The sequence below is a fragment of the Paramisgurnus dabryanus genome, chromosome 3, assembly GCF_030506205.2.
Source record: "Paramisgurnus dabryanus chromosome 3, PD_genome_1.1, whole genome shotgun sequence".
NCBI classification, from domain to species: domain Eukaryota; kingdom Metazoa; phylum Chordata; class Actinopteri; order Cypriniformes; family Cobitidae; genus Paramisgurnus; species Paramisgurnus dabryanus.
The window spans coordinates 27,619,886-27,647,745 of record NC_133339.1 but is presented as its reverse complement, the minus strand read 5'-3'; the positions used below and the strand labels follow the sequence as shown (position 1 = coordinate 27,647,745).

General features: G+C 37.5%; 3 protein-coding genes across 7 annotated transcripts in view; 1 reads left to right on the top strand and 2 right to left on the bottom strand.

The window, feature by feature from the left end:
• Nucleotides 1-611: 611 nt before the first annotated feature.
• LOC135760139 (ferritin, middle subunit-like) lies at nucleotides 612-3,577 on the bottom strand. The gene is made up of 4 exons (XM_065274032.2): nucleotides 3,311-3,577; nucleotides 2,999-3,145; nucleotides 1,412-1,537; nucleotides 612-1,172 (listed from the first exon to the last, which is right to left on the bottom strand). Exons 1-4 carry the CDS (start codon nucleotides 3,410-3,412, stop codon nucleotides 1,017-1,019), a joined length of 531 nt encoding a protein of 176 aa, XP_065130104.2. The 5' UTR covers nucleotides 3,413-3,577; the 3' UTR covers nucleotides 612-1,016.
• LOC135760137 (uncharacterized) overlaps nucleotides 3,032-27,860 on the top strand; it is a 33,113-nt gene continuing 8,284 nt past the window's right edge. For 2 of the 5 annotated variants that reach the window (XM_065274030.2, XM_073813959.1), the window contains exon 1: nucleotides 21,586-27,759. In XM_065274030.2, coding sequence (XP_065130102.2) covers nucleotides 24,042-24,941 — 900 coding nt within the window. In that variant the 5' untranslated portion in view covers nucleotides 21,586-24,041 and the 3' untranslated portion in view covers nucleotides 24,942-27,759. Of the gene's footprint in view, nucleotides 3,169-16,650; nucleotides 16,874-20,607; nucleotides 20,807-20,945; nucleotides 21,062-21,585; nucleotides 27,760-27,860 lie in introns of those variants that run through there. The other 3 variants (XR_010537333.2, XR_012336357.1, XR_012336358.1) reach the window with 3 other exon arrangements.
• On the bottom strand, nucleotides 20,132-21,451 carry LOC135760141 (ferritin, middle subunit-like). The gene is made up of 4 exons (XM_065274034.2): nucleotides 21,208-21,451; nucleotides 20,892-21,038; nucleotides 20,651-20,776; nucleotides 20,132-20,485 (listed from the first exon to the last, which is right to left on the bottom strand). Exons 1-4 carry the CDS (start codon nucleotides 21,307-21,309, stop codon nucleotides 20,330-20,332), a joined length of 531 nt encoding a protein of 176 aa, XP_065130106.2. The 5' UTR covers nucleotides 21,310-21,451; the 3' UTR covers nucleotides 20,132-20,329.

The window sequence follows — 27,860 nt, the reverse complement described above, 5'->3', positions numbered from 1 at the left end:
ACGTATGATGTCTTGCACTTATCTTTTTTGGGGGTCAACCAAATAATAAAATGAGCTGGCAGACAAAGAATCAGATCCGATCGACAAAAACGCATGTTAATGCCAAGTGTAAACAGCCTCAGAGAGAGACAGCTTGAGCATTTCTTGAGAAGAAATCTCTCTGGTTCTTTCCCTCGCGAGTTTTAAACCTTTATTCTTGGTCTGATGTGTCTTAATTGTTGTTAAGGTAAATTGAATAAACCTAACAGCTTAATATTCATTTTATTTGCTTACCTTTAAAAGAACAAGACAGTCTTGTAAATTATGTTAATGCTTTGATTTGTAATTGAATGTGTAATGTTTTCTATACATTTGAAATATGGAAATAAACTCGGTTTTTAAAAATTTTGACAAATATTTTCCAGCATTCCTATAATTCTGGTTGCATAAGATAATTATAATTGTGCATAATATTTAGTTTCTTTCAATTACCCTCTACTAATTTTTTGAGGAAGGGACTTTATATTTATTCATACATTTTAACTCACCATTGTTGATATAAGTTTATCTTCTCCAGACATGGAAGAAAACATTAACCCAACACCATAAAAAACATTAAAGAGGCAGCTCAGTCCAGCTCAAATGTTTATTCATCAGATACACTACATTAAAACCACTTAAATTCAACAAGAAAACAACAAAGACCGTGATATTATTTGTGACATGGATTTTTTCTTTCTCAGTTTGTCACACAAGCTTTAGGACACCATTATATTGTTGATTTTGTAAGAACATAGTGATGTATAGTACACTGTAAAAAAATTGCTGTAATTATGCAGCTGGTTGCAAGTAATTTACTGTGGAAGATAAGGACTGGAAATGTTTCATGTTCATTGAACTTTGAACAAACTTGCCAGTAAATAACACAAATGTAAAATCTACAGTAAGTTGACACTGCCAGTAATACTGTCATTTCTACAAAAAATTGTTTTTACAGTGTATAGATGTTGGGCTTCATTAAAAGCTTAGGGCTATATTTAGCTCCCTCCGTCCAGGGTGTGCTTGTCAAACAGGTACTCTGTCATCCTGTTGTTACCAGAATCCATCTTGGAAAGGTTGGTGATGTGTTCACCAAGCTTTTTGATAGCCTTAACATGCTCATTCAGGTAATGCTTCTCCAGAAAGTCACACAGCTATAGGACAAGAAATCCAAAGAAAACGTTATGTTTAGTACATAATCCAATTAGTACAATGGATGAAAGTGCTTTAAAGAGACATACAAATATAAACTAATTAGACATATGAAACCAAAATATCAAAGCAATAAAAAAACTAATCAAACAATAACTAGATGCCATATGCAAAAGACTTGCATTATTGATTCTTCAGAGTTAGGTCTATAGATGTCAGGAGGAAAATGTTGAGAACTCACATGAGGATCGCCCTTCTGAGAAGCAACTTTATGGAGATCGAGCAGAGTCTGGTTGCCATTCTTCTCCAGCTGCAGAGCACACTGCATAGCAGTCAGTCCATTGTCCCACACATCACGATCAGGTTTCTGTAGAGGATTTCAAGAATGTTACAAGAGTCATCGTACAACATTCAAGCAGGGGCATATCTAGAAAATTATTTATGGGGTGGCATGAGAACTACGAGGGGTGGCAATGAAGTAAGCATCCTTGCATGGTTGTCGTGGATACAAGAAATTATATACAGTATATACTATATTCGGTGTATACACTGGACCTCAAATTTTTATAACATAAAAAAACAAATGTTCCTATAAGTACCCAGCAGCTACCTTTAGCATCTCTACTGTAGCACCCCTTGTCTTAATACTAAGTTAATACATACATCTTACCAATATCTAAAAACACTGACTGTAACCATGATGAGCAAGGTTGAACATAATGGTATAAAGACTGTTATATAAATAAAATAGGTTTGCCTAGTTTATATTAATGTAAAACATATTTGAAAGGCACACATCTCATAACCCTCTTCTTTTATCCTTTCACTCACTTCATGATGGATTTCTGTCTTTTCACTTCTTTTTAGCTCTTTGCCATCCATATGTTTCTTTCTTTCATGACTTCATCTACTCCTCTCCCTTCCACAACATATTTTTCTGTTTTATTTGTACCTTCCGCTCCCATAGTATTTGATTTTTCAATTCTTTTTGGTTAAAAAATGGATATCAGCCTTTCTTTTCATAGTATCCTGGAATATCACAAATTTTTTGGCAGCATGTGATGATGTGAGGTGCTTTATTAGATCAGAATTACTTGCTACAGACGTGAAGAGACTCTTTCTTCATGGGCATAATTTGCACGTTCATAAACATTCTTGCCTTTCACCTAAACGATGGAAAAGTAACGTTTGTGCTTTTTATACTTTGTGCTTGCGTCCGCTACTTTGTTTTGATATCGTTGTAATTGCCATCGCTCTGTTGTTGCGGGTTTGTGCGACTCGGAAGGGATGGACTGCAGCGCGAGAACCGGGCTGCATGAGTTCCTTGGATGGGGCGATGCATCCAAAAGTCTCCAACCACGCCAGAAAAGATCGCTAGATTTGTCCTAGTCGCTTTTTTAATAAAGTCGCTAAAAGGGTTTAAAAAGTTTCTTAATCTAGCGACAAAGTCACCAAGTTGGCAAGGCTGCGCGAACTTTTTTTACACTGTAAAAGACTTTCTGCTCGGACTGTTCGTGCTTGTGTATGAACTCTGCTGACTCTGGTTGGCTAACGATGGAAATTAAGCCAATCATCTTCAGCTATGTAGTTGTCCCACCCCCTCTAAGACGCACACACCAGTCAGATATGTTTCTCCCACCCCTAAACACACGCAGAGAAAAACTACATTGCCTTTCTGGTTAAAAGAGCATACTCGGGCACATATTATATATATTAGGATACCCGCGCTGGGGTGGCAAAGCTTTTATTTAGGGTGGCAACTGCCACCCCGATAGAACCGCCCCTGCATTCAAGGATAAAAGCTTGGTTAAAAACACTGTGTATGTACCCGAACGTCCTGTAGAAGAATGCGTCCACCCCTCTTGTTCTGAAACTCCATGAATTTCTCAGCATGCTCGCGCTCCTCCTCACTGCTCTCCTTGAAGAACTTGGCAAAACCACAAAGGGCGACATCATCCCGTTTAAAGTAATGAGCCTGTTGAAAACAAATTACTAAAGGTGAGAAAGATCTGGATAGGGATAATATTACACGGAGTCTGATAAAATAAGTGATTTGCAGGTGCATTGTTGAAAATTGTGATTATTATTCAAATAGAGGCAACTTATCATCAAATATAAATTAAATGAATGTGAGACTTACCATAGAAGTGTAAGTGTAGAAAGCATACAGCTCCGAATTCACCATCTTGTTGATCAAAGCCTCACAGTCACGATCATAGTTCTGTCGAATCTGAGAATCCATTTCTGCTAAAAAAATTTTTTTCGTTTTCTTATCAAAACCTTGGTAAAATAATAAATATGAAGTATGATGGGATGTAAATCTGATGGGTTCCGTTCAATCACTGTTGAAGCAAAAACCTCAGATCTTCTGATGCTGTGAAATATCAGATGCGCACTTGTCTTAAATACGCACTTGTCTTATATACTGTAGGCGCACAGCATGTTGTGTCAGTGAAAAAGAGCTCAGCCAATCAAAAATGAGGAATTGATATGACAAACCTCTTTAGGTTCAGACCAGGGCAAGCTCGTGTTTAATGAATGCATTTTGTTTTCTTTGTCAATAATACTGGAAAAAACTGCAGTATCATGATTTGTCACTGTGACGTTTCTTAAAATTTTACATATCTAGATTAAGCTAGATCTAAAAATACGTCTCTCTGTGTTAGTTTACATTAGGGATAGGGAGATTCCCCTAGTCGCTCGGTGCATCGGCATAAAAAGGTAACGATGCGATGCATCGATTTAAAAACGGATACAAATTAGCATTTGCGTCGATGCATCGTTTCTAACATATTGCATCGGTAAAAACATTTTTATTTACGTATAATTATTAGTAGATGAGCTATACTTTTTATTTAGAAACTGACTAATATTTTAAAATTGCTTTCTAAACCAGGGGTGGGGAACCCTGGGTCCTGGAGGGCCACTGTCCTGCAGAGTTTAGTTCCAACCCTAATTAAACACACCTGAAAAATCTAATTCAAGTTTTCAGGATTACTTGGAAATTAAATTCAGGTGTGTTTGGTTAGGGTTGGAACTAAACTCTGCAGGACAGTGGCCCTCCAGGACCCAGGGTTCCCCACCCCTGTTCTAAACTGTTGCTACGTCCTGCTGGTTTTTCACATCACTACGGAAACCGAGGCGTGAGTAGTTGTAGCGGGACACCATTCGTCAAACTTTTATGACCCCCTCCCCCACCCGTTGACAGGTCGTGTTTTATGACCCTTTGACAGGGGGGCGGGACCATCAATCAAAATCTGGACAAGCTGTCAACTTTAGACAGAAAGTATTTAATGGTTTTATTGCCGGTCATTTAGAGTGATTGTTTTTCCTGAGTGTGTTTTATGTCAAGCGTATGGTGTCATGTTTAATGACGGCTCGTGTTGCGACATTTGCTGTTTATTGACATTTGATGTCAGATCTCAACCATCCTCCCACCTTTGCTCGCCCCGTGCGCTTCTCAATACTGACTTTCACACCGCGGGTGTGTTGTTGAATCTAAAGTTTTGCAACAGCATAAGTTTATTTAAAGGCAAGCACTAATCATATATATATATATATATATTAGATGTACCTGGCTACGCTTAAAGCCGATGTTTTCTATCGAGCTATAGTTTCTGATCAGACACAAAGTCTGAACTAAATAAAATTTTAAACGGTTCACGAAGTCCGGGAATCTTTTCATGACTTGGTCTACAGTTTCACGCGTATTAAAGATCCGGCGGTGTCTGACAAAGCCTCGGGTGATTGTTCATATCTGTCATTTAAAATAAAGTTAATAAATGTAATTCTGTCCAATATGGCAAAATAGGAATTTATTTTAGATTAGGGGAATCTTTAACCATGTCTCTGATTAAAACTTTTGATTGTAACATCACAAGTTATTTAATTAAATATTCCGTATACGTGTATAGTTTAAGCAATGACCTGAGCCAATACCTTCGGAGCCGTCAATACTACAATCTTTAGACGAAAGGCTGAGCTAAATAAAATTTTAAAAGGTTCAGGAATTCCGTGAATCTTTTCATAACCTGCACTATAGTTTCACGCGTATTAAAGATCCGGCGGTGCCTGACAAAGCGCCGGGTGAGCGTTCATATCTGCCATTTTAAATTAATGTTAATAAATGTAATTATGTCCACTATGGCAAAATAGGATTTTATTTTAGATTTAGGGGAATCTTTAACCAAGTCTCTGATTAAGACATGTGTATACGTGCACAGATGGTGACAGAGAAACTTATATATGACGTTAATAAACTTTTAAATGTTTTTAAGACGTATTCACCCCATTTTGGGGTTTTATTTTTAATTAAAGGCTTCTTAAAACATGTGTGAATATGTGTATATTATACAAAGAGTCTTATATTGTCTGCTCTGACAAAAATAAAGTATTTTTCTAGATTTAGGGGAATTGACTGCGTGTGTCTTATAAATACAACTTGATAATACGTTTGTTTTGTAAAGAGACTTCTTTAAAGTCACGCAAGAATAAAATATTTTAGTTGTAACTGGTTAAACTTAAATCTGTTATTATCTATTTAACTATAAGCTGTATTTTTCTGATAAGACACAAAGTTTTTGATGCTGAACTTATGACCGTGTGATATTTCACAGCAGGGTCGGTTTGTAATCTAGGTAGAGTCTTTTAAAACTGTAGTGGTAAAATGTAATATGGTAACTCTGTCAAAAAAAGTAAAAGGTTTATTTTAGATTATAATCTATTTATGGCAAACATTACTGTATCTAAAAGTTTTTAACAACACAATTTATTTAATGAAATATGCAGTACGTGTATAGCAAGGAATTGTACCAAAACCCCCGTAGGTCGACATTTCTTTAGACTAAATCCTATTTATTTTAAACTATATAAAAGTTTAATCTTTTCAGACATAGTATTCTGATCACAACATTAGATCGCGCTCCGGCGTTTACAAACATACGCGGATGAATGTTCATATCCACCGTTAAGAAACTTTTAAACGATTAAAAACACTTTCATATCATTTTCTGAGTTTTGTTTTAAATTAATGATATCTTAAAACCAACTGGGAATATGTGTTTATTACACAATAAAATGTAATTATGGCCGCTCCGGTATAATAGGAGTTTTATTTTAGATTTGGGACTTTCTTTAACCAAGTCTCTGATTAAAACATGTGAATGCGTGCACCAAAGTTGTCAGAAAACGTACGCTGATGCGCACATATATCTGGCGTTAAGAGCCTTTTAAACGTTTTAAGACATTTCACACCCTATTTTGAGTTTAATTCATTAATGTCATCTAATATCGAAGTGTGTACATGTCTATTTACGATAAATGTAACACGGTAAACATTGCCAAAATAAAAGGGTTCTTGAACATGTTATTCCAGGGGGTGTTTTTTGTTTTGCGAGTGTTCGACATATTTATTGTTGTGGAAAAAGTTCGTTGTTTGGACGAACAGTTTCAGTCTCTCTCTCTCTCTCTCTCTCTCTCTCTCTCTCTCTCTCTCTCTCTATCACCAGTCCGCTATCAACCAGCAGACAACCCCCCAGATGTCTGGACAGAGGGAGTGTTGGTAAAATAAAAGAAACTCAGCCCCCATTGACAAAAAGTAATAGTTTTATTTTAGATTTCAGGCTTCATTACTCAGATACAGATTAAAGCATGTTTATTTCTTATTCATAATTTAAAGAAACTTAGAAGTTTTAAGACATTTTATCTCACATTGTGGTGTTGTTTTTTAATTAATGTAACCATAAACCCATTGTGTTAGCCCTTAGAGGACAACAAAACGGGTGCAAATATTATTTATCAACGTCTGATGTTGTTATAAACCAGGTTGTCACATACGTGACAACAATCATTGCTTTAAAGACAAAACATTTAACAAATTTGACATTTTGTTAAACATGGTTGTGCGTCCATAAACACAACAGCAGCTAGGACATGGCTCTACATAATATTAAAATCACGGGCTTACGTTAAATAGGTAAACCTTAATTTTTACTAAATAAAATAAAAATAAACTATTTGAACATATTATCTGATATTAGGTTAGGTTTAAGATCGTAACATCGTAAAACCCCCAGAGGATATGGTATGTGTGTGTGTGTGCGCGTGTGTGTGTGTGTGTATGTGTGTGTGGGTGTGCAATGGATGTTATCACGTGGTGCGGACCAAACGACCAACGCTGCGGGGGTTGTGAAGCGAAGAATGTTCTGTATAGATGAGAAGTTTTTCCTTCTGAACACAGAACCTTTACCAAAAACGTAACACGGATTAACACATCACAGAACAATTTGAACAACCGTGTCGGATTCGTACACACCAGAGGTCTGTTTTATGTTTTGCAGAAACTGTGGAAACTTTTGATGCTGCCAAGGTGTCCGAGTTCGCAAACAAACTATCAAACGCAACGCGGCGGAAACAGTGGACACGAGCCTTTTGTTGCTGAGAAGGCGATTGAACTCAGAAACAAACAAGCAAGCAAAGTTGTCTACGAAACTACAGATTCTTGAAAAAGATGTCACAAAGATCATTCGAACGACTACGCAATGGCCAGATGGGGTATGTGTACGGGACCGACCTTTTTAAAGATATGCTTAAAAAGAACTACAAGCGCGAGATGTCCAATCTACTATGTACTGTGATATACAAAGAGGACAATGTGTGCATGCCTCCAAACTATTGCGAATCTAACGCCGGTCGTGTAACCAGACTCAAGGAAAAACAGATGGTGTGAAAATTATAGATGGAACTCTTAATAACATGGTACAGGCCCAAGAGGAACCCCGTGTGATTATTAGAAAGGCTCTTGAGATATTTTATGAATGTGACGAGGCCGAGTTCTACATCATCAATATCATACTTATGTCGGCCTTTGTAATTGACGTATGCATTGATATCTTTGTAAAGAAACGAGAAATTAATGTGTGTGAAATCATAGAAAATGCCGTAGATTTCATGTTTGAAAAGGGTCTTGGATCATGCATGCACTATCTATGGTATCTAGATAATATCATAACGGTTAATGATGACTAAAAAACCAAACCTGTGAGCCAATGGTATATTTTACGCAAGTTTTACAGTTGTTTTTTAGTTTTCCAAAAATTTCATTCTGTTTTATTTTTACTCAACATTATGATGGCAAGCCATGTCCGTCAACAAATGTATACATTAACAAAAACTACGTTCTAGTAGTTTCAATGTATGGTAACTGGTGGTTTTTCATCATTGATTTTGTATAATGCTTATGTTTTTATATGTTTTGCTGTACCGGTTTCATAAAAACAAAATATACAAGGATTTTTTTTTTTTGGTCTTAATGTCTGTGTTGTTACCATTAGAACATTTAGACATCTTGTTCAGACAACGTGTGCCATTGCTCATTCTTCATATGTTTTTGCAAATCCACACAGAGAAATGTGAAAGATTAATAGAAATTACATGTGGCTACATCACATGTTTTTTCAGAGGCGTAAAAATAAAAGTCAACAGTGTTAGTATGGGAATCTAAAACAGCACATGCACGATATGATCCTAATTTTGTTACCTGACGTCTGTCACATAGTCAAAGATCATCTACTTCATGTCTCTACGAATCCTGACAGAGTTTTAGTTTCATATACACAACACATCAAATGTAAACCACGGTAAACTAAATACATTTGACAGCCAAGATCTCTAATTTTCATCATCAAACATCACTCACTTTTAAGGTACCGAAAGGTTTTTGTTTAATTTAGTTTAACTCAACACTGAAATTTTAGTTTAAGCACACAGAAATGCACAGATTTTACGTTTTCAGTATTCATGTGTACATCACATGGTGATTTCAGTCTCTACTAGATCGATGATCTAACAATATTAGCTACAAATGTTAGCTCTGATTTCACAAAACATCCATTTACATTCAAAACCTATGGATTCAACGCCTTAAAGTCATCATTTTATTTCGTTCACATCAACAGCACCAATATTTTTGAATGTGCAAACTGATTTAATTCGTTTTAAACATGTTTGTGCGGTTTCGGTCTAGATTTATAGAAAACTTCAGAACATGACACCGTTTTAACATTTACAAAATGAAACATTATACTTTTAAGTGTCACCCACGAGTATGTGTTACTGTGACAAATACTTTTGATTGTTTGGAAATTATATGAATGCAGAGAAACAACGCAAAAGTTTTGAACGTTAATATAATTTATAGGCGTCCTGATTTTTAAAAACAGTAAGCTGTAATGTTTCTTACACACAGATCTAAACACATCACAAGTCTCAATGGTTATTAGTATGCAAAGGGTTGTTGGCGTATTTTTAGACACAAGCTGTTTATTTTCATCTTTAAACAAATGTGTATGACAAAAGTTGTTCTGCCTGAACTGACACTAAGGATCGATGCCGAAATGTTAAATCTAAGTATTTGCAAAACAACCTTCACCGTCATATAGATGTTTTCAATCTAATGGTACCTGATTAAATGTGACCATACTATTTCAAACATTACCAAGTTGTAGATGGTTGTGACTCAAGTTACAAAGGTTTTAACAAACATTACTGTTTGTCACGGTGTGTTTCATCGCATTGCTGCTGCATACAACAGACTCTCTAGTTTATGGTAAAAGGCTTACTAAAAATAAAAACCTAAGCATTCTGTATTATGTTGGTGCTGATGATTTTACAAGTTTACAGTTTCAAACATTATTGCTATATTCGCTGTGAAAGATTTAGTAAATAAATCTAAAACATAAACAGTGTTGAAGAGTTACCGCAATCTTCTAGCAACAATTTTCAAGAGATTACCAACATGTATGATGTACTAACTGTCAGGGGATCTGTGATATTATTTTCTGAAGTAATTAGCTATCTAATGGCTACTGCACAATCACTTAAGCGATAAAGAGTTTGACAAATGTTACATAAACTATAGAAACGAAACAAGATAAATTACAAAGTCACTGGCATGAGGTTTACACTTAAATAAATCACGCAGATGTTTAAAGTGATACATGTGTTTTATTTCTTATCAAGTAATAGAAATACATAATTTGTTATCATTGTAGTGTAGAAATATCACAATGTTTTTCACGACCGGTTCATTTCACAAACAGCAATTTGATCATTATTTGATATTGTAAACACACACAAACACACAGTAATAGTCTCTAAAGATTCTACAGAATACCATTAGCTTTTTGTCATCAAGTTTGTAACAGATGTATCACGAAGCCTGTTTCATGATCTTGAAACCAAACAGTCTGGGGAATCGATACACACAATGTGTATTGATTCATCAGGCTTTGTCGGATCCTTCTTGGGGACACAGGTCCATTGGAACATCATCAGACATTACTTGAGCCGTACAAAGGGTGGTGTTGTTGTAGGGTGATGGTCCGCCATCAGATACTGTGGAGGACTTATTGAGTGCGCAAGTCCAACTGTAGGTTCTATCATCTTCATATTGCTGTGGGGTGGGTAGCGCGAATGTGTCGGTGTAGCAGTAGGAGTCCATAGTTTCTTGAAACTTGTTAGGCGAATGTGTTTGAATGAATCATACTGGTGCCGTATTAATGACTGTAACGGATAGGCGGAGATAGGAGGCCTGGAGTTAGGGACACCCCTCTCTGAGGGGTAACAACTGCACTTTAAACATCTGCGTGATTTATTTAAGTGTAAACCTCATGCCAGTGACTTTGTAATTTATCTTGTTTCGTTTCTATAGTTTATGTAACATTTGTCAAACTCTTTATCGCTTAAGTGATTGTGCAGTAGCCATTAGATAGCTAATTACTTCAGAAAATAATATCACAGATCCCCTGACAGTTAGTACATCATACATGTTGGTAATCTCTTGAAAATTGTTGCTAGAAGATTGCGGTAACTCTTCAACACTGTTTATGTTTTAGATTTATTTACTAAATCTTTCACAGCGAATATAGCAATAATGTTTGAAACTGTAAACTTGTAAAATCATCAGCACCAACATAATACAGAATGCTTAGGTTTTTATTTTTAGTAAGCCTTTTACCATAAACTAGAGAGTCTGTTGTATGCAGCAGCAATGCGATGAAACACACCGTGACAAACAGTAATGTTTGTTAAAACCTTTGTAACTTGAGTCACAACCATCTACAACTTGGTAATGTTTGAAATAGTATGGTCACATTTAATCAGGTACCATTAGATTGAAAACATCTATATGACGGTGAAGGTTGTTTTGCAAATACTTAGATTTAACATTTCGGCATCGATCCTTAGTGTCAGTTCAGGCAGAACAACTTTTGTCATACACATTTGTTTAAAGATGAAAATAAACAGCTTGTGTCTAAAAATACGCCAACAACCCTTTGCATACTAATAACCATTGAGACTTGTGATGTGTTTAGATCTGTGTGTAAGAAACATTACAGCTTACTGTTTTTAAAAATCAGGACGCCTATAAATTATATTAACGTTCAAAACTTTTGCGTTGTTTCTCTGCATTCATATAATTTCCAAACAATCAAAAGTATTTGTCACAGTAACACATACTCGTGGGTGACACTTAAAAGTATAATGTTTCATTTTGTAAATGTTAAAACGGTGTCATGTTCTGAAGTTTTCTATAAATCTAGACCGAAACCGCACAAACATGTTTAAAACGAATTAAATCAGTTTGCACATTCAAAAATATTGGTGCTGTTGATGTGAACGAAATAAAATGATGACTTTAAGGCGTTGAATCCATAGGTTTTGAATGTAAATGGATGTTTTGTGAAATCAGAGCTAACATTTGTAGCTAATATTGTTAGATCATCGATCTAGTAGAGACTGAAATCACCATGTGATGTACACATGAATACTGAAAACGTAAAATCTGTGCATTTCTGTGTGCTTAAACTAAAATTTCAGTGTTGAGTTAAACTAAATTAAACAAAAACCTTTCGGTACCTTAAAAGTGAGTGATGTTTGATGATGAAAATTAGAGATCTTGGCTGTCAAATGTATTTAGTTTACCGTGGTTTACATTTGATGTGTTGTGTATATGAAACTAAAACTCTGTCAGGATTCGTAGAGACATGAAGTAGATGATCTTTGACTATGTGACAGACGTCAGGTAACAAAATTAGGATCATATCGTGCATGTGCTGTTTTAGATTCCCATACTAACACTGTTGACTTTTATTTTTACGCCTCTGAAAAAACATGTGATGTAGCCACATGTAATTTCTATTAATCTTTCACATTTCTCTGTGTGGATTTGCAAAAACATATGAAGAATGAGCAATGGCACACGTTGTCTGAACAAGATGTCTAAATGTTCTAATGGTAACAACACAGACATTAAGACCAAAAAAAAAAAATCCTTGTATATTTTGTTTTTATGAAACCGGTACAGCAAAACATATAAAAACATAAGCATTATACAAAATCAATGATGAAAAACCACCAGTTACCATACATTGAAACTACTAGAACGTAGTTTTTGTTAATGTATACATTTGTTGACGGACATGGCTTGCCATCATAATGTTGAGTAAAAATAAAACAGAATGAAATTTTTGGAAAACTAAAAAACAACTGTAAAACTTGCGTAAAATATACCATTGGCTCACAGGTTTGGTTTTTTAGTCATCATTAACCGTTATGATATTATCTAGATACCATAGATAGTGCATGCATGATCCAAGACCCTTTTCAAACATGAAATCTACGGCATTTTCTATGATTTCACACACATTAATTTCTCGTTTCTTTACAAAGATATCAATGCATACGTCAATTACAAAGGCCGACATAAGTATGATATTGATGATGTAGAACTCGGCCTCGTCACATTCATAAAATATCTCAAGAGCCTTTCTAATAATCACACGGGGTTCCTCTTGGGCCTGTACCATGTTATTAAGAGTTCCATCTATAATTTTCACACCATCTGTTTTTCCTTGAGTCTGGTTACACGACCGGCGTTAGATTCGCAATAGTTTGGAGGCATGCACACATTGTCCTCTTTGTATATCACAGTACATAGTAGATTGGACATCTCGCGCTTGTAGTTCTTTTTAAGCATATCTTTAAAAAGGTCGGTCCCGTACACATACCCCATCTGGCCATTGCGTAGTCGTTCGAATGATCTTTGTGACATCTTTTTCAAGAATCTGTAGTTTCGTAGACAACTTTGCTTGCTTGTTTGTTTCTGAGTTCAATCGCCTTCTCAGCAACAAAAGGCTCGTGTCCACTGTTTCCGCCGCGTTGCGTTTGATAGTTTGTTTGCGAACTCGGACACCTTGGCAGCATCAAAAGTTTCCACAGTTTCTGCAAAACATAAAACAGACCTCTGGTGTGTACGAATCCGACACGGTTGTTCAAATTGTTCTGTGATGTGTTAATCCGTGTTACGTTTTTGGTAAAGGTTCTGTGTTCAGAAGGAAAAACTTCTCATCTATACAGAACATTCTTCGCTTCACAACCCCCGCAGCGTTGGTCGTTTGGTCCGCACCACGTGATAACATCCATTGCACACCCACACACACATACACACACACACACACGCGCACACACACACACATACCATATCCTCTGGGGGTTTTACGATGTTACGATCTTAAACCTAACCTAATATCAGATAATATGTTCAAATAGTTTATTTTTATTTTATTTAGTAAAAATTAAGGTTTACCTATTTAACGTAAGCCCGTGATTTTAATATTATGTAGAGCCATGTCCTAGCTGCTGTTGTGTTTATGGACGCACAACCATGTTTAACAAAATGTCAAATTTGTTAAATGTTTTGTCTTTAAAGCAATGATTGTTGTCACGTATGTGACAACCTGGTTTATAACAACATCAGACGTTGATAAATAATATTTGCACCCGTTTTGTTGTCCTCTAAGGGCTAACACAATGGGTTTATGGTTACATTAATTAAAAAACAACACCACAATGTGAGATAAAATGTCTTAAAACTTCTAAGTTTCTTTAAATTATGAATAAGAAATAAACATGCTTTAATCTGTATCTGAGTAATGAAGCCTGAAATCTAAAATAAAACTATTACTTTTTGTCAATGGGGGCTGAGTTTCTTTTATTTTACCAACACTCCCTCTGTCCAGACATCTGGGGGGTTGTCTGCTGGTTGATAGCGGACTGGTGATAGAGAGAGAGAGAGAGAGAGAGAGAGAGAGAGAGAGAGAGAGAGAGACTGAAACTGTTCGTCCAAACAACGAACTTTTTCCACAACAATAAATATGTCGAACACTCGCAAAACAAAAAACACCCCCTGGAATAACATGTTCAAGAACCCTTTTATTTTGGCAATGTTTACCGTGTTACATTTATCGTAAATAGACATGTACACACTTCGATATTAGATGACATTAATGAATTAAACTCAAAATAGGGTGTGAAATGTCTTAAAACGTTTAAAAGGCTCTTAACGCCAGATATATGTGCGCATCAGCGTACGTTTTCTGACAACTTTGGTGCACGCATTCACATGTTTTAATCAGAGACTTGGTTAAAGAAAGTCCCAAATCTAAAATAAAACTCCTATTATACCGGAGCGGCCATAATTACATTTTATTGTGTAATAAACACATATTCCCAGTTGGTTTTAAGATATCATTAATTTAAAACAAAACTCAGAAAATGATATGAAAGTGTTTTTAATCGTTTAAAAGTTTCTTAACGGTGGATATGAACATTCATCCGCGTATGTTTGTAAACGCCGGAGCGCGATCTAATGTTGTGATCAGAATACTATGTCTGAAAAGATTAAACTTTTATATAGTTTAAAATAAATAGGATTTAGTCTAAAGAAATGTCGACCTACGGGGGTTTTGGTACAATTCCTTGCTATACACGTACTGCATATTTCATTAAATAAATTGTGTTGTTAAAAACTTTTAGATACAGTAATGTTTGCCATAAATAGATTATAATCTAAAATAAACCTTTTACTTTTTTTGACAGAGTTACCATATTACATTTTACCACTACAGTTTTAAAAGACTCTACCTAGATTACAAACCGACCCTGCTGTGAAATATCACACGGTCATAAGTTCAGCATCAAAAACTTTGTGTCTTATCAGAAAAATACAGCTTATAGTTAAATAGATAATAACAGATTTAAGTTTAACCAGTTACAACTAAAATATTTTATTCTTGCGTGACTTTAAAGAAGTCTCTTTACAAAACAAACGTATTATCAAGTTGTATTTATAAGACACACGCAGTCAATTCCCCTAAATCTAGAAAAATACTTTATTTTTGTCAGAGCAGACAATATAAGACTCTTTGTATAATATACACATATTCACACATGTTTTAAGAAGCCTTTAATTAAAAATAAAACCCCAAAATGGGGTGAATACGTCTTAAAAACATTTAAAAGTTTATTAACGTCATATATAAGTTTCTCTGTCACCATCTGTGCACGTATACACATGTCTTAATCAGAGACTTGGTTAAAGATTCCCCTAAATCTAAAATAAAATCCTATTTTGCCATAGTGGACATAATTACATTTATTAACATTAATTTAAAATGGCAGATATGAACGCTCACCCGGCGCTTTGTCAGGCACCGCCGGATCTTTAATACGCGTGAAACTATAGTGCAGGTTATGAAAAGATTCACGGAATTCCTGAACCTTTTAAAATTTTATTTAGCTCAGCCTTTCGTCTAAAGATTGTAGTATTGACGGCTCCGAAGGTATTGGCTCAGGTCATTGCTTAAACTATACACGTATACGGAATATTTAATTAAATAACTTGTGATGTTACAATCAAAAGTTTTAATCAGAGACATGGTTAAAGATTCCCCTAATCTAAAATAAATTCCTATTTTGCCATATTGGACAGAATTACATTTATTAACTTTATTTTAAATGACAGATATGAACAATCACCCGAGGCTTTGTCAGACACCGCCGGATCTTTAATACGCGTGAAACTGTAGACCAAGTCATGAAAAGATTCCCGGACTTCGTGAACCGTTTAAAATTTTATTTAGTTCAGACTTTGTGTCTGATCAGAAACTATAGCTCGATAGAAAACATCGGCTTTAAGCGTAGCCAGGTACATCTAATATATATATATATATATATGATTAGTGCTTGCCTTTAAATAAACTTATGCTGTTGCAAAACTTTAGATTCAACAACACACCCGCGGTGTGAAAGTCAGTATTGAGAAGCGCACGGGGCGAGCAAAGGTGGGAGGATGGTTGAGATCTGACATCAAATGTCAATAAACAGCAAATGTCGCAACACGAGCCGTCATTAAACATGACACCATACGCTTGACATAAAACACACTCAGGAAAAACAATCACTCTAAATGACCGGCAATAAAACCATTAAATACTTTCTGTCTAAAGTTGACAGCTTGTCCAGATTTTGATTGATGGTCCCGCCCCCCTGTCAAAGGGTCATAAAACACGACCTGTCAACGGGTGGGGGAGGGGGTCATAAAAGTTTGACGAATGGTGTCCCGCTACAACTACTGGCGTGTCATGAAAGTCACACGAAACATAAAAAACACGAAATGGAGTTTAAATTATATGGACTCTAAATGAGTCAAGTGGAATGGATTTGAGGAAGCAGCAGCGGGAAGTTCAAGGCTGTAGCTAAAATGCGAAACGGATTTTAAATTGTCAGGGCATCTCTATCTACTGGAATGGATTTGACGCCTCCTTGATAAGTAAAAAAACAAATGCGCTAAATTAGAGAAAAAGTGAGTACGTCCAATATCCTTTCTTAAAGTTTTCCAATGTGTAAAAACTTTTTGTACAATCTAAGAAAGTATGTGTTAATTTTTTACACATTGTTTTGTGTTATACTAGTTAACACATGTGTTATTTTAACACAGTATGTGTGTTGATTTTGTGTTAAAATAAATAAAATAATAACACATTAAATGTGTTGTGCTTAACTAGATACAAAATGTGTTGTTTTAACACATTGAGTGTACCATATTAAATTGCATAGCATGTATATTGCATCCGACCACACTGCATAGAGGGGTGAATCGCATAGCATATAGCTGTTTCATATGTATCTTTAATGTATTGCATTGTAGGCTATGCATCGAGATGCATATCGCATATTGGACAGTTATGGAGATGCACATCCAGTTTACATGTATCATCAAAAAGCAGAAACCATCAACAATGATGATTGATTCTTATTAGCTAAGATTATCAAAGACAATAGTTAATATGCAGTGTTAGTTCAGGAAATTAATTGGACTGTCACTGATCTCACGGTTATAGTCACGCAAAATTTGATTAATTTATTCGTGTCCATGGCACGAAATTCAGATTTTTTTGTGCCTTGAGCAGGAATGTCTTTTTTCGTGACACTTGCACAAATTTTTATAATTAGTTTTTGTGTTACATTTTTAGACATTTTCCTCTATCTCTCTATGTGTGGTTGAGTAGAAGTGTTGTGGGTGATGGACAACACTCTACTCATCTTCCTGCCAAAGAGAGATCTACAAGCAATGTTATGTATAACTTATTAACCAAGTAATAATGTAATTAACTACATTTTCCTCTAATTTTTCATTTGAAAAGTAAAGTAAGGAATTATACTCCTTTTTAATTAGTTTATTTACAGTTTCTTATTATGTACTTAGATGTGAAGCAACTGGAATGCATTAGAAATTCAATACTGAAAACTGAAAATAAAAATAACTGAAAAAAAAAACATTCACAGCTTGTAACAGGGACAGGCAGTTTCCCAGACAGGGATTAGATTAAACCAGGACTAAACCGTAGTATAGCAGGGGTGGGGAACCCTGGGTCCTGGAGGGCCACTGTCCTGCAGAGTTTAGTTCCAACCCTAACCAAACACACCTAAATTTAATTTCCAAGTAATCCTGAAAACTTGAATTAGGTTTTTCAGGTGTGTTTAATTAGGGTTGGAACTAAACTCTGCAGGACAGTGGCCCTCCAGGACCAGGGTTCCCCACCCCTGTTATATAGGATATTAAGGTAGTTTTTACAAACATGTGTGCATCATGAGACAAAATGACACTGATATATTTTAAGATAAATCAGTGCACGCTATTTTCATTAAGGACTGCTCAAACAAGCATTTTATCCTTGGACTACTTAATCCCTGTTCGAGAAACTGCTCCGCAATGTTTAAAGGACAGGTTCAGTACACTTAAAGCCCTGTTTTCAGATTGTTTATGATGAAATAGAACGGTTTTGACTGAAATTTCGACATATGCGGCTGCCCCGAGAATTTTCGGGTGTTTGTTGTTTCACCTCCCACCTCTACAATGGGTGTATAGGTGCACTGGAACAATCCTTCCTAAAATGCATTAAACTTTTGTTTACAAAGACGTGAAACTCACCGAGTGGTCAGGGGTGTTCACTGATATGCTCACACAAAAGATGCTTTCCAACAGGTGTTTTAGCATTCAAACTTGTGGACCTATTTTTCCAAACGCCTCACACCTGTACATTCTTTATTATTTAAAAATCTGTTTTGACTTAGTTCAAAACAAGCAACATGATTTTAAACAATCCAATGTTTCAGTTGTTATTTGCTTACTTTATTTTAATTGCAATTCATGTCATAGTAATCTTCAGTTTAAATTTAGCTTTTAAAATGTTACATTTTCATATTTTTATCTATTTACTTATTTATTTTATATTCACCTAGATAAAGCTTGCTTCGACTAAAAGTAAATAAAAGATCATCTACCGGAGTCACACGGAGACACAGAGTTATTCATGAATATTTTATTATCAGAGTGCAGCATTTTATCAAGTTTTTTTGGTCTTGTGTAATTAAATAAAACGAAAAAAACTAAAAGGGTATTTTTTTACATCTGGGTTTAAAGAAGTTTGATATTAGCAGCGTTTTTTAAGATTTTAAACTAATTCCAAAACAGCCCGCTTTTCTAAATAAGAGACGCACAGAAAATGTCATTCATGTCATTTTATAGATTGCACTCATTCACTTCATACACATTTCGTGCTTTAAGGGGTTTATAATTTAAAACTGTTCCAGTAAACACGTGATTATGTCTGGCCGAATATTTTCTCTGTTATTCGGATGAATTCGTTATTCGTTTTGAAGCCATTATCCGTGCCCTTCCGAATAACGGCTTTGGGCACATCCCTATAATAGACACTCCAGCCCAGTTGGTGGCGATAATCCGCCTTTGCCAATTGCAAGAATACAAACAAAGTTCCCGGCGCAGAGTAATACCGTACCTCACAGCACATCTAATACAAGTCAATGGAGTTGGACAAAACTACGATAAAACCCGTTGAAATGCGTCTTTTGCAGCGATTTTTGTGTGAGCGTATCAGTGAACACCCCTGACCACTCAATGAGTTTCACGTCTTTGTAAATGAAAGTTTAATGCATTTTAGGAAGGATTGTTCCTGTGCACATATACAGCCATTATAGGTGGAAGGTGATACAAGAAACACCTGGAAATTCTCAGTCCAGCATCATATGTCCAAATTTCAGTCAAAACCGTTCTATTTCATCAAAAACAATCTGAAAACAGGGCTTTAAGTGTAAAATACCGAACTTGTCCTTAAAATTAATCCTTATATATTTAAAAATTTAAAGACTGAAAAACTGTTTAATTTCAATTGTTCATGTGTTCAAGGTTGACATAAATTTTGAAATAACTTTAAAATTAGTAATGAATAATGCAGTTACTTTAGACCGAATAATTAGTGAGTAATTTAAATCTAGTGTTGACAATCTAATTAATAATGAATAGTTAATCACTTTATTGAAGTAACCTAACCAACCTGTCTATAAGACCTAAGATATTACTGTACCAAGTACTGCTCTTTAAATGCCCGGTATCATGACTCATAAAGGGTTATTAATCCATTTTTACTATACTGTACATTATATTTATTAACATCCCTAATGTGAGGGTGTATGAAAAAGATTTTTTCCAAAAAATGCTTGCAGGACTTGTGAGAAATAATAATGAGAAATGAGAAGTCAATTCAGCTCAAAATGTTTATTCATCAAATTCATTGTAATAATTTTTAGTTAGCATAAATGCAAGGCTTGATGATCACAAGATGACTACTTAAGGGCAAAATGACTTTATTTTATAGTGCTGCAGAAAGCTCTGTAATAAACATTTTGTGATTGAGTATAGATAAGGCTTTGCAGCATGCAGATGAGAAGAGGGCTGTATTTAGCTCTGTCCATCCAGGGTGTGCTTGTCAAACAGGTACTCTGCCATCCTGTTGTTGCCAGCATCCATCTTGGAAAGGTTGGTAATGTAGTCACCAAGCTTCTTGATAGCCTCAACCTGCTCATTCAGGTAATGAGTCTCCAGAAAGTCACACAGCTGTAGGACAAGAAATCAAAAAATATTAATGTTTAAGAAATGTTATAAAGAAATCACACAATAACTGACCACTGGATGCAATGTGCATGTGTAACGTATATTATTTGCTTTTTGCTTTTCAGAGCTAGATCTATAAATGTCAGAAGGAAAATGTTGAGAACTCACATGAGGATCACCCTTCTGAGAAGCAACTTTATGGAGATCGAGCAGAGCCTGGTTAACGTTCTTTTCCAACTGCAGAGCACACTGCATAGCAGTCAGTCCATTGTCCCACACATCACGATCAGGCTTCTGTAGAAGGAGACAAACAAAGGATTTCAGGTCAGAGGTTATTACACAAGAGTCATCTTACAGTATAGTACAAAATTCAAGGACAAAAGCTTGATTAAAAACACGGTGTATGTACCCGAATGTCCTGTAGAAGAATGCGTCCACCTCTCTTGTTCTGGAACTCCATGAATTTTTCGGCATGCTCGCGCTCCTCCTCGCTCTCCTTCTTGAAGAACTTGGCAAAACCACAAAGGGCGACATCGTCCCGTTTGAAGTAATGAGCCTGTTGTAAACAATTGACAAAAGGTGAGAAAGATCTGGATAGCAGTAATATCACCCTGAATCTGGTAAAGAGAAGCGGTTTGCAGGTGCATTCTTAAAATTATGGAGAATAATTATTCAAATAGAGACAACTTATCATCAAACACAGATTAAATGAATGTGAGACTTACCATAGAGGTGTAAGTGTAGCAAGCATAAAGCTCCAAATTCACCATCTTGTTGATCAAAGCCTCACAGTCGCGGTCGTAGTTCTGACGAATCTGAGAATCCATTTCTGCTGATTTTTTTGTTTTCTTATCAAAACCTTGGTAAAAATAAATAAGTGAGTGATGGTTTTTATCCACCTAGAAATCGAAGCTCCGTTCAATCACTGTTGAAGCAAGAACCTCAGATCTTTCTGATGCTGTGAAATGACAGCTGCGTACTTGTCTTAAATACGTTTACAGTATGTTGTGTCAGGGGAAAAGAGCTCAGCCAATCAAAAAGAAGAGCTGAATGAGGAAGTGAGAAGACAGTCCTCTTTATGACGTTCAGACCAGGACAAGCTCAGGTTTCATGGATGAGTTTGCTTTCTTTGTCAATAATACTGGAAAAATAAACTGCAATAACATCATGATTTATCACTTGAGTATCTCTCTAAGTACTTAAAATGTACATATAGTAGATTAAACTAGATCTAAACATATATTACTTTCTGTGTTAGTTTACACGTATCATTAAAAAGCAGAACCCATCAACAATTATCATTGCTTCTCATTAGCTAACATTATCCAACACAACAGCTAGTTTATGTTAGTTCAGAAATAATTTGTTAACAATACACAAATGTTAAGTGAATTCATTGTTTAGGATCATGTGTAATATCTGTTCTTAATCCATTCATACTAATCACCATTTGTGTCATCACAAAATATGCAGTTGTCAGAAAATATTAAATGTACAACTTTATTGCTTATAGGGGTGGTTTCCCGGACAGGGATTGGCTTAAGCCAGGACTCGACCTTAGTTTAATTAGGAAATATAACTAGTTTTAACAAACATGCCTCACTAAAAACATTAACTGTGTGCATTTTGAGGCAAAACAAAGGCACTGATGTATTTTAAGATATGTCAATGCAAGTTGTTTTCAGTTTGGACAGCTCTTACATATATCTTAGTCTAGGACTGGTCTAATCCCTGTCCAGAAAACTGCCCCTTAGTGTGGTATAGCAAAACATTCATTTAAATGTATTTCATTAAGGTGAATGTGAGAAAGTATATTTATGCCATAATATAAACACTTAGTCTTAGTCAGCAACAAGTGTAAATGCATTTCATGCCCTTGAGCTGTGTCACTGTGACTCAGCATGTTTTCATTGTGGTATACAGGTTTGTCCTATCGTGTGTGCATGTGTAACTTGATCAGATCAAATGATCCAGGTGCAACCTTTATTTGAATTTGTTTGACTTTTTATTGAAGTTTTTTCTGCCAATTTTAGATTAATTAATAATAAAAATTAAAATCAAAACCAGCATTATCATGGCATTATAGAAATCTGTACGCAAAATATAAGCCATAACTGAAAATTTAATGAAATTTTATTTAAATTGTCAAGGTGATAATACATCTTTTGCTTGTTCATTTATTCTTAACACCATTACAGCATCAATGGCTTTCTTCATGGCAAGAACTGGTTAATCCATAAACAAGTTGGGGTGGCAATTTTGGTATCTCTTGTTCACCCAACCTGGGGTTTGTTTTTTCCAGAGCCAACAATAGTCACAAGTTCCCTTTCAGTCGGTCACTACGACGTCACGTCATAACCAACGTATTGGGAACTTGCTTAGAGGGACCAATCTGCTTTGAAAAACTTGAATGAATGTTGGCATGAAATACTTGCAATATTTGTATCTTCTCTCGTGTTCACCGGTGGTGTGCGTCATTCAAAAAATTTCATATTGCAGTTTCTGGATGTGGCAAGTACATGGGTCCTGCGGATGGTCACGATCGCTGCCCCTCGTGTTTGGGCATTCTGCACGCTGAGGCGGCATTCGATGAGGAGTCATGTTCCCACTGCGGGAACAAACCCTCTGGGCCTCAGAGCGCGGCCAGTAGAGATGCCGGAGGAAAGGGCTGGCCCGCCTACTGCGGGACCACCGTTATCCTTCAGGTCTCCCAATGATGATCGCATGTCTGTTGCTGCATTGGAGGGGGGATCATTCCTTCGGGCCAGGTGGCGCAGCCCATAGCCAACTCAGAGATGACGGCTAGGCTCCCTCGGGGGACAGGCGGCTTGGAATTGACTCAACCGGCCCCACCCGAACCGGCCTGGCTCGACGATTGTTTTCTGGGGCCTGCTTGTGTTGCACCACAGCACCCACTTCCAGTGTCATTCTTCCCCGAGGTGCATGAAGAGCTGACAAGAGCCCTTTTCACACAGACATTCCAGAAAATACACGGAAAATGCATCCTGGATTTTTCCGGGATCGTTTGATTTTTTTGTTCATTCACACTGCCATGATTTGCCGGCATCTGCAAGGTCCCGGAAAGACACGTGGCCTGTTTAAAGTCCTGCACTATCTTCTACGCAGCGTCTGAAGTTTGCATATTATATATTATTATGATAAGACTATAAAGAAGCATGTGACGCGCCATTCTATGCTGTTGAATGATTTCAGCTTCAGAGTGGATATTTGACGAGCTCCCTGATCTCTGCTTAAATCCAGTTTTCAGACATTTCTCATTGTGATTGTTAATATGCATTTAAAACCCTCGTTTTGAGGAGCTGAACGATATATCTTGTTGGGATGACGCGTGGGCATTTTGTTTATTATAAGCTCAAATGAGCATGTGATGCGATATTCTTTTATGCTGCTGAAAGTGAGTATGCTGACATTTCTCGTCGTGAATGTTGTGAATCCCTCATTTTAAAGAGTTGAACCAACTTCATTTATGCATCTCATTGATCATTTCCTGATAACTGCTTCAATCTAGTTTGCGACAATTCTCGTCGTGAATGTTGATATGCATGGAAACCTCACTATGACACGCCCATTACAGCATTGTTTTGCTTCTTGTTCACACAGAGGGTTTTCCGTGTATCTTACTTGGTCCTCTTTCCGGCAACGCTCCCAGAAGATTTATGGGACGTGTTTGCGTTCAAACAGAAGCTTTTCTGGCAATTTTACGGGTATTTTCTGGAACCAAAGGTCTGTCGTGGGGGCCCCTTTCTCTTCCCACAACCGATCTTATCAGCCTTCACCCCTCACCTTCCTTAATGGCAGGGCCCCTAAGGGCTACACTGCTGTCCAGACAGTGAAGCGGCCAGTCATGATGCAATTGTGTCTGGCCACTGCTTCCTCTTGGAAGGACAAGCCAGCCCTTCCCTCGCGAGCCTGTAAGCAGTCGTTCACTCTAACAGTGTCTGCATACTGGGCTTGTGGTGAGGAGGCCTCCGCACTCCACGCTATGGCATTACTGCAGATACATCAGGCCAAGGCACTGATAAACCTGCACGAGGGAGGTCACGACCAGGCTGTCTTTTCAGACCTCCATGCGGCCACTGACCTGGCGCTTCGTGCGACCAAGATCACCGCACAGGCCGTTTGTCTTGCGATGTCCACCCTGGGGTTCCTGGAAAGCCATCTCTGGCTGTGCCAGGCAGACATGAGAGAGGCGGATAAAAAACACCTCAATAATCTGATTTCCCAGGCCAGCCTTTTCGGCGACGTGGTTAAGAGCTTTACCCAACAGTTCTCAGCCACTCAGAAACAGACTGAGGCCATCTCACATATCCTGCCGCATTGGAAGCCAGCTGCCCCTTCCAAACCATCTACGTCGGCACCTCAGCCTCATTCTTGCAGGGGGTGTCCTGCTGTGGCCTCCTCAATTCCTCCACCTCGTACTCTATCCAGGCAGTGTTGAGGAACCAGTCGTTAGCAGGTCACCCTGCCTGCTCAGTCCGCCGCCCATGGAGGTAAATGAAAAAAGCGGCCCTGAGATGGGCAACCTGGAGATAGCCGGGACTGCTCTTCGGGAGATGGTGGCCGCACCACTCCCTCCCTTGGAGGGGGGCAGAGTAGAGATTCCTTTGCTTTTCATACCGCACCCACATGTCTACAAAAAGAGCAGTTTTCCCTTCCATCTCCAAGTCTTCAGAGGACTTTGGGTGCTACGGGCGGCCAACAACTGACCCGTCATTTCTCTCCTCTGTTGCCAGCGGCCCTGCGTTGGTGTCCAAGGGGCCTACACCGCCATCCTCCTGACCCAGCTGCCCATCTGCAGAGTCCGTATGCGTTTCTTCCAGTGAGCCTGCTTGCACAAATACTGTGCAAAGTCAGGGAGGAGGAGGAGCAGGTCCTGTTAGTGGTTCCGTATTGGCCTACCAGGACATGGTTTCCGGAACTCATGCTCCTTGCGACAGCCCCCCAGCAGATTCCCTTGAGGAAGGACCTTCTTTCTCAGGGAGGTGGCACAATATGGCACCCATGTCCCGACCTATGGAATCATCACGTATGAACCCTGGATGGGATGCGGAGTTTCTAAGTGGTTTACCCCAAGGTTAACACCATTGCTTCAGCCCAAGCACCATCCACGACACTTACTTACGCGCTGAAATGGAACCTGTTCGTCAAGTGGTGTTCCTCCCTTCAAGAGGACCCCCGGAGATGCCAGATCAGCGTTGCGCTTTCTTTCCTTCAGCAGTGGTTGGAGAGGAGGCTGTCCCCCTCCACCATCAAAGTATACATTGCGGCTACCTCCGTTCAGCATGACCCAATAGATGGCAGGTCAGTCAACCAGCTCGAGCTGGTTATTAGGTTCCTAAGGGGAGTGAGGAGATTAAATCCAGTATATAAATCTAGTCCTCCCTCTATACCCGCATAGGACCTGTCCATGGTGCTGAAATGTCTCCAGGGCGCTCCCTTCAAGCCTTTGCAGTCAGTGAGTATCAAAGTTCTCTCAATGAAAACTTTGATGCTGACTGCACTAGCCACTGTAAAAAGGGTAAGGGACTTACACACTTTTTTGGTCGATGATTCGTGTCTAGATTTCAGGCCCGCTGACTCCAGCGTAACACTCCACAAGGAGCACTCCACAAGGAGCATAGCATACAGGGGGATCCCATATGTATGAATGAATGAATGAATGAATTAATGAATGAATGAATGAATGAATAACTTTTATTTCGAACATGTAATAAAAAAGTAAAACAAAACAAAACATCTACCATCTACAAAACAAAACTTCTACCTCGTCTTCTACCTTCTACAGGCAGGTCTTCTACCTCTGTCTACTACCTTCTGTTTCTCCATCTGCCTCAGCTGCTCTTCCCTGTATTGTGGCTCATAAAGATAGACAAGAACATCCAATTCAAGCATCACGCTTTCAAAATCACCCTCTTCCATATCATATTGATAAACTTCCACCATTGTTGGAAAACATCAAGCCTGGCTCCACAGCATCTTTTAGCCTTAGACTCCAAAAAGATTGCAGCTGTATCATTTATTTTTGTGTATTTTCCTAAGTCCCACCCACTAATCTGTAATAGGTCTGTAGCGTGTGTGGGTCCATACCTAGCCCCCCCCCCCCCCCCCTGGAAAAATGAGGACAGAGTGTTTGTAGTCTTACACCCTCGACAAAGATATAGCAATTCCTTCTTTCAATGATGCAAAATGACGATTTTTACATCATTGAAAGAAAGAAGTGCAACACTGAAATCTGTATTTCTCCCATCTTAGGGGAAACTGAAAGTGATGCATGACCATTCAAAAACATGACTGGGTTTCTAAAGATACAAAGCTTAATGCAAATGGGTGAAGTGTCTTTTTAAAGTTGTAATAGTTGTTATCTGAGGCAATAAAATAATTAAAGTCATTTTGCTGTATTATATTTATTGTGTGACACATTTCCATTGGGAGAACAGGGTTATGTTGAAATTAAAAAGATCCCTAGAACATGATGTTTAATAATGTGGACATTAACAATCATGTTATCCAGTGTGTCTTTCGGAATTTTGAAATAAGCCAAACATTCTATTAAGGTTCTGAGTAGTGAAATGATCACAGATCCATTGATTTTGGTTAGATTTTTATAATTTTTTCTGTGCAATGAGTATACTGTTTGATGACAAGAATTGCATATTGACTGATGTCATAACTTGAGGGAATAGTTGATTGCCAATGAAGTAAAGATGAAAAAACTTTTTTGCATTAAATTGATGCAAAATTATGCATGTGTTTTAAGAGGTCTTTTTTCGGTGGATGTTGTCAGCGCATGTGTTCTGTGTATCTGGAATGCATTTATTGACAGCTTACCCAACCCACTGAGAATGGCCACACATTTTTTTCGCGATATTTCCGGCAGAGCAGACCCTCCAATTATTGGTTCTTGGGGTCAAAGTTAACAGAAAAAACACACATAAAAAGTATGGCAGACCATGTCAGGTTCAACCCATTTTATTGAGCTTTTGAGACTTTGGCTCCCCCACTATAAGGTATCATGTCAAACTTGTGAAAGTACCTTCAGTCTACAATGGTGAGGAGTCATCATTTGGAGCATCACAAAATCTAATTTCTTTTACAGGACCCAGTGTCATTGGTGCACTGGACTGCATACACAGCATTAATGTTCAGGTGAACATAACTCTTTGATCTTTTCCATTGAACACTGGCAAAATGGCCTGGCTCAGTCCATGACTCCTGAATCTTTCGGACCTCTGAAATCTATCAGCGCCTATCACAAGGTGAGCCACACAACCCCTATTAATAACCATTTTTTACATAATGGCTGTGTCAACAATATCACTGTGTTTATGAGGTAGTAATGATGAGATTTTGTGTTGAC